General features: G+C 32.1%; 1 protein-coding gene across 1 annotated transcript; it reads right to left on the bottom strand.

Annotated features, from left to right (window-relative positions):
• Positions 1 to 5,035: 5,035 nt before the first annotated feature.
• On the bottom strand, positions 5,036 to 6,266 carry LOC131620317 (thaumatin-like protein 1b). The gene is made up of 2 exons (XM_058891355.1): positions 6,215 to 6,266; positions 5,036 to 6,062 (listed from the first exon to the last, which is right to left on the bottom strand). The coding sequence occupies exons 1-2, from the start codon at positions 6,264 to 6,266 to the stop codon at positions 5,386 to 5,388; spliced, it is 729 nt and encodes a 242-aa protein (XP_058747338.1). The 3' UTR covers positions 5,036 to 5,385.
• Positions 6,267 to 12,217: the final 5,951 nt, after the last annotated feature.

The following is a 12,217-nucleotide window of genomic DNA, read 5'->3' as shown; positions in this document are numbered from 1 at the left end:
AAGGAAACTTTACCTCAAATTGTAGCTTTCTATGTTCTCTTTGCTATGATGAACCACTTGAAACTTTGTGAAGGTTGAGGTATTGTGAAGGTTTTGGTTTTGAGTGGAAGAAAATGAATCAAATAGTAATGGTGGAAAAAATATCTACGAAGGATATTTTCGGATATGCATATCTGAAAAAAGACCTAACATTTTAAATCCGAACAAAAAAAATGATACTAATATCTCCCCATTTAAGCATGATTAACATAAGACACTTCAAGCATCATGACATATCAGCACCAACAAAAAATAGCAAAAAATGGAAAATCACTCAAACCACTTAGTATAAAGAAGTAACGTCAAAGCGGATAAGTTGTAGAGTTGTTGATTGAAGGAAAGTTGTAGATCGATGATTCTATGATTGCTGAAGGGAATTGATGTTGAGATTGTGTTGGTGAAGATGTGAAGTTCGGTGAAGGTTTTGAATCTTTGGTGAAAGTTGAGTTGCGATGATGATGTTAATCGCTGAGTGTGAATCAAATTCTGCAAATGCGGTTGTGAGAAGAACATTGTGATTGAAGACTGATGAAGTTGATCTATGGGATGTTGCTGCAAGTATGAAGGTGGATCAGTGAAGGTGATTTGTGATGTATGCGATTTGGTGATGTATGTTTTGTTGTTATTGATACGTTGAAGATCGATGGAAATCAATTGTTCTTGAAGGGTGTGGATATGACGGTTTTGGTGTGAGTTGGAGTTGATAGGAAGTTGTGAAGGTAAGGTGTTGAATGTGCTGCGATTTGTAGATGAAGTTTTGTGTAGGTTTGTGAAAAATGGAGGAAAATTCTGAAGAGAAAAGGGGGAAAATCGGTTACAACTAAAATATGAGTTTGGAATGCATTTGAAGAGGATATGTATGAACATTTCTTGAAGCATTTGGACCATCGATTAAATGGAATGAGATTTGTTTGTTCTAATTTTGTGTTATGGTTTGGTAATGAAAAATGAGAAATTTGAATGTGATTTGAAAATTGGTGAATGTTTGGAATGTTGGAAATTTGCTGCAAACTGAAGCGTGGTACATTGCATGGAAACTGTGTGAAAGCTTGAGTGTGGTCACACTACTTTCTAAAACTTGGCTCAATCAAATGAAATGTGGAATTAAGACTTGGATATGGCTTTGATAGATTCAACTCTTGGCTTGGACCAAATGACTATGGACTCAAAATGACATGGGTCTGCCACAAACTTGTATCAAATTGGCCTTTTTTACTTGAATTGCACCTTGTAAGAAATAAAAAATAAAAATAACAAAAACAAATTTGATTTTAAATTTTTATTAAAAATTCAATCTAATATTCAAATTGTATTAAAATTTAAAATTTAAATTAAAAGATTAGTACCAACTAACAAAATATTATTAATTGTAAAATCGAACAAAAATGCATAAAATGAAAATAACCATATTTTTTGAGATTTTTTTAAAATGAAATAAAATGCAAAAAGAACAAATAATATATATAGGAATGATCAAATTACAGCATAAGTTACACTCGCTCGTAAATTCATTTTGAATAAATGTTTTTTAAAATCAACTGTTGGATTGAAACATACTATCATATAGATCATATCTATAAAGTTTGAAATTAATCTATAATGATTTACTATGTCATTGAATTACATCAAAATTAACGTTATATGAAAGTTCATTTTGAGGTTAATCTTTGAATATCTTGATAGTATAGCAAATCATTATAGATTAATCTCAAACTTTATAGGTATGATCTATATGATAGTACGTTTCAATCCAACAGTTAATTTTTAAAAATATTTATTCGAAATGAATTTATGAGTGAGTGTAACTTGTGGTGTAACTCTTCGAGTGTAATTTGATTTCTCCTCATATATATATATATATATATATATATATATATTATGATTTTTCAAATAAAGATGAAATGATGAATGTAACATGATTGACTTTTTTTTTTACTGACTTTTTTCAAAGAAACGAAAAATATGCATGAGACAAAAATAAGTAAGGGACAAAAATGGGGTATAACAAATACGATATATCTTATTTCAAAAAAACAAAATGTGTATCATATATATCAACTATATTATAGTTAGCTTTACTATTAGTTTATTATCTAACGATAATTAGTTATTTTTCAGTGGTAAACCCAAGTGTATATAAGGGTGTTATACTAATGTAACAGTAACGAATAACACATTCTATTCAATCAATGCGAGTATGAGTTCAGTTATCATTTTTGATCCTGTTGTCAACACGGTATTAGAGCTCATCTGAGTTCAGGTAGCCATAGTTGTAACTGTTTTCTTTCTTGGTCGAATCTTGCTTCTTTCTTCTCGATTCACCACTTTTGTTACCTTGAAGGTTCATCAATGGCACTCTAGAACCATACCGATTTTTCCACCAACTCTGCAAACTCTAACTACTTGCACCCAAGCAAAAATCCAGCCTTGGTTCTTGTTTCCCCTCCGTTAACTGCCAATAATTATCACACTGTCTCTGATCAGATGTATGCACCATGGATTCGCTGTAACACTATGGTGTTGGCATGGATTCATCGTTCCCTTTCTGAATCCATTGCTCAATCTGTTCTTTGGATTAAAACTGTTGCATGCATTTGGAAGAATTATCGTCATCTTCCTCAATATAAGTGATCAGCTCCTTGTTTTTGTGGCGCAATCGAATTTGTTAGGGCTTATCGTGAACAAGATTTTGTCATCCGATTTCTCAAAGGCTTGAATGAATGTTTCTTGCATTCGAAATCCCAAATTATGATGATGAATCCTCTCCTTGATATTGAACATGCAGTTTCTCTGGTTTTGCAACAAGAGCGAGAGATGCTAAGTTCAAATCAAAATCCTACTCCTGAGGCTGCAACTGAATCTGCCATTACTACGCACGTTAGCACCAATTAGAGGAATTCTAACAATATAGGTAGTTATTACAAAGGCACAGGGCAAGGATCTTCAAAAGGGGGTAATCAAACATGTACTCATTGGGTACCCTCTTGGATACAAGACACACCGGGCATAGAGTTCTTCATCTCAAGCCAACAATACCTCACAGGCTGCTGCTTTGGAATCTTCTCCACAAGGATCTTCTACACTGTCCACGTTTCAATTTACTTAAGAAATGTATCGAGGTCTCGTTGAAGCTCTACAACAGTCAAAACTTGGTTCTCAACCAAAATTCAATGCTGTAACCACTTCCCCTTTTGCTAAGCATTCACCTTACTTTTCCTCTTCACTTGGTAAGCATTCAAACCTTTAGATTTTAGATACAGGTGCTACCGACCATATCACCTTCAATCTTTCATCTTTTGCTTCTTATCAAAATATTATATTGTTTTTGTTTCTTTACCAAATGGTTCACAAGTCTTAGCTTCCATTTCGGGCAGTGTGGTTATATCACCATCTGTAACCATTCACCAAGTTCTTTATATTCCTTGTTTTCAAGTCAATCTAATCTCAATTACAAAATTAGCAAGCACTAATAATTGTCATTTGAGTTTCACTACTAATTCATGTTAAATCTTACAGAACCATTCTCTAAAAATGATTGGTACATCTAAGCTTTAAAGAGGTTTGTATGTGATAGATACTGCTACTTGTTTTCCTTCTTGTTATTCTGTTTCTTCTGATTCCTTTGAAACATGGCATTCCAAACATGGTCATATTTCTAACTCTAGTATGCAAGTCATATTTCTAAACAAAAGAAATTGCCATTTCCTACCAGTATTACAAATTCTATGCATTCATTTGAAATCTTGCATGCTAATGTGTGGGGGCCCTTTTCTACAACTCTTGTTTTAGGACATAGGTACTTTCTTACCCTTGTAATGATTATATTATACTAGGTTCACATGGGTAATTCTTCTAAAAAACAAAAGTGAAACCAAAAATTGCATCATTAACTTTGTAGCCTACTTAAAAAATCAATTTAACACTTCCTTGAAATGCCTCAGATCCGATAATGGAACTGAATTTGTGGTTTTAAATGATTTCCTCATGTCTAAGGGCATTATTCACCATGGGTCGTGTATTGAAACCCTACAACAGAACGGTGTAGTCGAGCGTAAACATCAGCATATTCTTAATGTTGCGAGGTCATTATACTTTCATGCCAATATACCTTTATCTCTATGGAGGTTTTGTATTCAACATGACGTGCATATTATAAACAGAATTCCTAGCCCTTTACTAAAATTCAAAACTCCTTAGGAGTTATTACATAAATCACCTCCTACCCTCCTTCATCTCAAGGTTTTTGGGTGTTTAGCTTATGCAACAACCATCCAAGCTCACCGGACCAAATTTGACCCTAGTGCAAGGAAATATTATATTCAATCAATGCGAGTATAAGTTCATTTATTGTGTTTTGATCCTCTTGTCAATAATATAGAAGCTACTCAAGGGATTGGATAAATCTTATGTTGAGGGATTGGACAAAAACAAAAAATTTTGTCCCTCAATGAACCATTGGACAACTTTCTGTCCCAAGCACAAATAAACAAAAAATATCAAAATATCATTCTCATATAATATTATTTTTATTAATAAATATAATAGTAATATTTTATACATCAATACAGAATATTATAATAAAAGTAATATTGTTTTTGTCTATCTCATCAGCTTTTTTTCTTCATCTCATTATTTAATATTTTGATTTGTAAATATTATATTTGAAATATTCAAATAAAAATTGTGATATTATTTTATCCCGTGCAAAGATATAGCAAACAAAATTGAAAAAAAATTATTCAGTGCATTGATCATCAAATACAATATAATACAAAAAATTATCTCATATTATTTTTTATTATCTAATTAATATTTTTCTGTCAAGTACTTCATATTTTATCCATAAATTTTAGAGAGATCACTTATTAATAGTATGAAACTCAAAATCAAAACCATAAAAATAGACTATTGAGGATGCTGTTAGAAAAGTGGGCCAAAATAATGCAATATCCATACAATAAATTTAAAATATCATTAATGCATTAACTGAAATCACGTGATATTTTATTCATATTTGAGGTTTACATATATATATCACACATGTTCATGTTTATGTGTGTAAGTTGTAACCCCCTATTTTATTTTATTTTTTTTTTTTTTTGGTGTTAACCGACCGGTATCCGCGGGGGAAAGGGGCCCCACGTGACTAATCCGGACCCGGGCTCGGAGGCAACGGCACCGTGGCCTCAGGGTGTTTTTGACTCCAGCCGGGATCGAACCCGGGTACTAGCCGGTTCCGTCTCTTTTTGGAGAAAGCTCATTTGCCAACTGAGCCAACCCTTTGAGGTTAACCCCCTATTTTATTTTAAACAGCGACATAACTGTTTTTCGAAGATGGCCATTAAATTAAGGACAGAAGGTGATAGCATAGCTAGGTCCACCAAAGCAAGTGAAAGTTCCAGTTTTATCATCATATGCATAACTATAAGCATCATGACATTGATTCTTAAAAATCGTAGCGTATTTTGAGGGTGGGCATGTAGCCGGTGTATTATGACTTCCACGGCAACAATATTCATCTGTGTTAAACTGCAAACAAGCACTCTTACAAGTAACCACACTTCCATCTGAGCCTTTCACTTGAAGCTCAGCGGGACACACAGTGTTGATATTCGCTGGACAGCTCGAGGTTTTGCAATCACCTCTCCCACCTTGTGGAGTTACGGACACCGGCACGTTGAATCCGTCGACGTTACTCACGTCGTAGAAATCTTGTCCTCCATTTGAAGCTACTGTAATTTCAACCAAAGTTGCTGGAGGAATTGCGCCAGCACCGTTGCACCCGACTTGACCAGACGCGCAATCGGCCGTTGCGCAACTGAACTTTCCGTTGTTGTTTGAGCATCCGGTTCGGGCCCAAAAGCGACCTGACCATGGAGAAGGAAGGTCCACTGAGTTGGTTGCTTGAGGTCCCAGCACAAAACCAGTTGTTGAAAGTTGAGGCTTTTGGTCTCCGGTTAGTGTTCCTGGCCATACAGTGTATCTACATTTGTTTGTGAATGTCACTTTGGCTCCTCCAACCACTGTATACAAAATCACACACATATTATAAAAAGATGAACATAAAAACTATTTTGCAAGAATTATTCATCATAAAAACTTATAGAAAATATAGTTGAAATGATATATATATATATATATATATATATATATATATATATATATATATATATACCATAGAAGAGGAATGCAAAGCTAAGGCAGAGAGCAAGACGAGTAATTGCCATTTTAGTATTTGATGAAAATTGCACTCTGCTTCTTCCCATTATATAAGCTTCCAGAGTTGAATCTTCAACTATCAGTATTTAGTTAAGTCAACAAAAAAATAATGGCAGGATTGATATGTTTCGAACGTAAAGAACAATTCTATAGATATTATATTTTTGCTAGAAAAGTCTCAAACCTTAATAGCTATCTCCGCGTGCATTTATTATTGTTCAAGACAATTTTTAGATTGAAAGAATTTATATATCCAAGTGCTAGAATGACACCAAAAAGTAACACCAACCCCATAATATATATATATATATGTGTAGGGAAATTCAGTGTCAACATAGCAGCATATATTTATCAATTTTCCTCTTTGAAATTGATAGGATTTATTATTTAATGAAAATTTTAAAAGAATATATAACAATTATAAATTTTGTTTGAAGGAAAAACGGTTGACAAAAGGAATGACTAAAATTAATGTGTTGTAACCACCACTATTTTTAGTAAACATTTAGAATTGTAATCATCACATTATAATTATTGTTTTTATTTAAATTTATATTAGAGTTGTATCATTAAAATTGAGAGAACACAAAAATCACCATCTTGATTACCAACTTATTATTTTCTCTGTAAACTTTCTTCAAATATATATAAAGGCTTTGTAATGCTAAGTTGTATGCAACAAGTGTGTGGTGAATTCAATAAAATCAGAGTATTCCAAAATACAACCTCCACCAGTGGAAGTTTACTGCAAAATTTAACTCAATATGTGTTATTATTCTAGATTCTACAACAATAATTTATCACACACCACTTCAAGAATACCACCACCATCATTGTGGTATCAACAATGTGGTATCAGAGCTGCAGATCCTTTCAGCTGCAACAAAAACAACAAAAAATATGGCTTCCACAAGCAACTCTTCCACAACTAATAGCAATGTTAGAGTTCTTTTGTTTGAAGGAGATCAGACTAATGATTTTTGGGCTATTAAAATGGAGACTTTATTCACCTATTTGGATGTCTTAGAGTTCGTCAAAAATGGGTATGAAGAGAAGACACAAGTTTCTTTGTTGTTCTACAAAGCGCCACAATGAGTTACAAGCTTCCCAAATAGAAGAAATATTTGAACATTTGTTAGAGATTGGTGAGATTGTAATTGGTAAAGGTGAAAATAAAATTTGTACTTTGAGACATGTTGGGGATACTCATTAGGGATCAAGTTTATCTTCTATTAGTAACTTGATAAATAAGTATGAAGCAACTTGTACTATTTCAAAAAAAATTGTCCGGGAAGGATTAAGTTATGCTTCATGTGGAGATGCTGATACTGCTTACAATTACTTGATGTCATTTGATTTTATATTCATATTTCAAGTAACCATTGAACATTATTTTAGAGTTGAAATATTTTTCACTATTATTGACAAACAATAACAAGCGTTGAATAACAGATTTAGTGAGCAAGCGATTGATTTGTTAACTATAAGTTGTACTTTGACTCTCATGGATAATTACAATGCTTTTAACTTTGATACTATTTTCACTCTAATTAATATTATCCTATGGACTTCAATGAGCAAGAGAAAATTAATTTGCAATTTCAAATTCAACATTTTATTATTGACGCTCGTCAAGCATCGAGTTTGAATAATTTATCAACTATTCAGAACTTATGTTCATCTTTAGTTACAACTAAAAATAATGAAATCTATTATTTAATTGATAGACTACTCTGCCTTGTCATGACTCTCCCCGTATCTACGGTCACTACTAAAAGATCTTTCTCGATAATGAAAATTATCAAAACAAGATTGAGAAGCAAAATGGAAGTTGGTTTTCTAGGAGATAGCATAACGGTTTGCATTAAAAGAGAAATTGCTACAAGTATTGATTTCAAGACTATTATTGATGATTTCAAGTTACTCAAAGACCGTAGAGCATTATTATAAAGTATTTTTAAGTAATAATTTTTTATCCTTTCATGTTCAACTTTGTGTTTATTACTCCCTCCGTTTTTTATTATAAGTCGTTTTAGACTTTTCACACAGATTAAGAAAAATAATAATTGTTGTATGAAAATGAGGAATTATGAAGGTTTTTACAAAATTATCCTTCATTAATGACATGTAGAAGATAAATTTATATAATGGAAAGAAGAGAGAATAATAAATATTTAAGGATATAATAGGAAAAATAGCATTAATTATTCATTGAAATTGTAAAACGACTTATATTAAAATACAATTTTTTTCTAAAACGAATTATAATAAAAAACGGAGGGAGTACAATTTAAATATTTTATATACATTATTGTATAAATATCATATGAATATTATAAATTATAGTTTAATTTTGGGGCCACCCCAAATTTTATGGTCTGCCTCCGCCACTATCTACGTGCATTAATTTATTATTGTTCAAGTAATTAGATTGAAAGAATTTTTTTTTATAAAACAAATTTAACGCATTTCATTTGTCAGATGTTGTTCTATACAAGGAGAAATCAAATTAACAACAATACATTTAATTCAAGAATTGACTGCTTTTGCTAACAAGTGCTCAACCGGATTTAATTGTCATGGCTAATGCTTCAATGATTGAAAGAAAACCAAAATCCAATGCTACACCTACAATATATTAATAATTCAAAATTTTATTTGAAAGAATAATGGGTGACGACGTAAGAAACAATTCAAAATTATATTTGGCTGGAAAAGTCTCAAACCTAACATTTTCTGCTTGCATTTATTATTGTTCACCAAATTCATTAGATTGAAAGAATTTATCCATTTTTCTAATCAAAGAAAGTTATTTTTGAAAATAAAAACTAAAAAGAATATATTAATAATTTGAAATTTTCTTTGAAAATATTTTGGGCTCTAGTTGTTTATGATGGAAGGAACAATTCACTTACATTGTCCTTCTTGATATTAATTTTAGGATTTTTTAAAAAATAATCCAAATTTTCAAAAACAAAATAATACTCCAATAACCCACATTTCAAATAATTATTAACTACTCCACTTTCAAACAAGAAAATTCACCAACAAAAAAATGCGACAATGTTATGCACTCTAATTTTAATCAATGTGCTAATGTCTCTAACGCATGCAGCACTATCGTGCTAATCCATGTGGCGCATGTATTATGAATTTAAGATTATACGCTAGAGGCATTGGCGTTTATGTGTACGTTGATTATTTTAATTAAATTAATAAAAAATTATAAAAAAATTATAAAAAAAAATTAAATTCTAATATAATTTCACAAAATAGAAATACACAATGATTGGAGAGAATTTTAATGATCTGCTCAATTGAAACAATCATTGGTTCCACACCCCGGTGCATTCGCTGGTCGTTGAGGCCTCACACAATTTCTTTAAGGTGTCAAAGGTCGCCTAGTATTCACCTGAGCCTAAGATGTTTGTAGTTTCCCTTAAAAGGCAAAAAAGGTCAAAGCATTAGAAATGCATAGAAAGATTTAAAAGGAGGTTAAGCTTTAGAAATGAAAAACAAGGGTTTAAAATGCTTGATTTTAAAATTACAAAACATGTTTAAAAGAGGGCTAAGCTTTAGAAATGCAGAGCAAGGTTAAAAAGGGGCTTAGCTTTAGAAATTCAAAACAAGGGTTTGGATACTAAGTTTTAAAATTATAAAGCAAGGGTAAAGATAAGAAAAGAGGTGAGTACCTTAATAATTTTAGTTAATATTATATCATTCCTTTGGACTGGTGACACAAGCAATAACAATGAGGAATCAAGCAAACATAAGCATCTCAAGCAAGCATTGAGGCAAAGTATCTCAAGTAATATGTGTGAGATATGATATATATCATGATCAAAGTTAAAATATATCAAGTATAAACAAATTCAATCCATCACATGGCTATGGTAATATCAAAGCTAAATCCATAAAAGAATCATCAATGTGACTCAAGGACAAATAAGTCAACAATCAAATAAAGATGTCAATATTTTCAAAGTAATCTTAATGAAAGTTTACAAATAACATGATTAAAAGAAAAGAATACATACGTAAACTGTAACACCCTATTTTTATTAGATTTTAATTAATTAAGATTATTTGATCATTGGTATTGTTTGTGTGTTTATTTAATTATTGTTTGAGTAATATTTATTTGATTTTTGTGGTAATATATTACTTAGCTAATTAATAAATGGTAGAATTTTATTAGAATTAGCTATGGGGCTTAATGGGAATTAGAAATGAGAATAGTGGATGGGTTAAGCTCAATGAGATAATGAGAGTTAGAAGAGAATTTATGAGTTAACCTAAATTAGATAGAAAGATAGAAAGAAAAGTAGAGAAGAGAAAAGAGGCAAAAGAATAGAAGAGAGAAGAGAAGAGGATTGTAGATTTCTTGAAGTTAGAAGGAGAAATTCAAGAGGTAAGGGTTTGAATAAAAGTTCTTATAGTTACATGATTGGGTAATGTGTGATTGTGTAATCTTTCATCTCTTCATCTCATAGTTTTGGAAAATGTTAGGGTTTATGATAAAACAAAGTGATTTTTATGATTTGTTCATGTTTAAAGTGTTGCATGAATGACCCATGGTTGGAAACATGATTAGGAACATCATATGTGTGCCAATTTTGCTTTTAATTGATGTATGGATTGTGTTTAGGTTAATGGGTGTTGTATGAGGGAATGGGGAAGAAAATGGTGATTTTCTAAGTTTTACGCAACATAGGTCGACCTACACAGAGGCATGAGTCGACCTGAGCATCTTAAAACAGCAGAACATCCATTTTCCTTCATCATGCGTCGACCTATAGGTTCTGTGAGTCGACCTATAACATCCTTGTGTCGACACATGAGTCGACGAGTGCATACCCGAGAGAGATGGAAAACAGCAATGCGTCGACCTATGCTTTTCCTTGCGTCGACCTGCAGATTCCATTTTTGGCAGATTTTTGTAAAGGCCATAACTTTTGATCCGTAGCTCCATTTTATGCGTCGTTCGAAGCGTTAGAAAGCTATTGTGATATTCTATATGATAATATAGGATTTAGTTGCACTTGATTGATTAATTTTGACTTTATTATATGGAATGACATGTAATTGTCTTATGTGTGTTATGTTTGTATGTGATGTATAACAATTGTTGGAACACTTTGTGTAGATGTATTCATGATGTATGTGATTGGATATGATGGTTGTTATGCCTTGTTGCAATTGTTAATTGTGTTTGTGAATATTGTGTACAATTGACAGATAATTCATAGAGTTGGATTATGGTGATATGCGGTAAGTTAAGATTGATGAGATAATCTTAATTGCATAAATTGTTGGTATTTATACATACATTCATAGCATGGTCGGCTTTATGGTGGAAGCGGTGAAACTTGGGTTCACATGGTAAAAGACAATGATCCTTGAATGGAAATAGGCGTAGAAGACGTGATCCTTAATTGGAGATTGGCGTATTGGCTGTGATCTTGTCCGGATCGGGAGCGTGGCTTGGATTATAAACATTGAATCGAAAAGCGGTGAAACATTGGATTCACATTGGGTACCACATGCATTGAGTCACATTTGTTGCATTTTGAGTCACATCGTGTGTTATGTGGTTGTCTTGTATACATGTGATTTGTTTTGGAGTGATGATTGGTATATGATATGTGAATTGCTTAATTGAGAAGTGTGATGAATAGTAAAATGTATGCTTGTTTATGTTTACATTTCCCATTATTATGTTTTCTATAAGAAGTTGAATTCTCACCCTTCTATTTGAATGTTATCCTTCGTTGATAACGTGCAGGTTCCGACGAGTAGTAGCTTGTCCAAGAATTTAGCGGAGGAGATCTTGAGTTTGTTATTGGATTAGGTAGCGAGTCATATGCTCTGATCATGTAACACTTGGGGGAAATTTTCTTTAGACTTATGCTTATGTTTGGATATTGCTATTTCCTATGTTTTGTTGGATATTCGGATG

Source organism: Vicia villosa, linkage group LG1, assembly GCF_029867415.1.
Source record: "Vicia villosa cultivar HV-30 ecotype Madison, WI linkage group LG1, Vvil1.0, whole genome shotgun sequence".
In the NCBI taxonomy this organism is placed as follows: Eukaryota; Viridiplantae; Streptophyta; class Magnoliopsida; order Fabales; family Fabaceae; genus Vicia; species Vicia villosa.
This window is presented reverse-complemented; position numbering and strand designations above follow the sequence as displayed.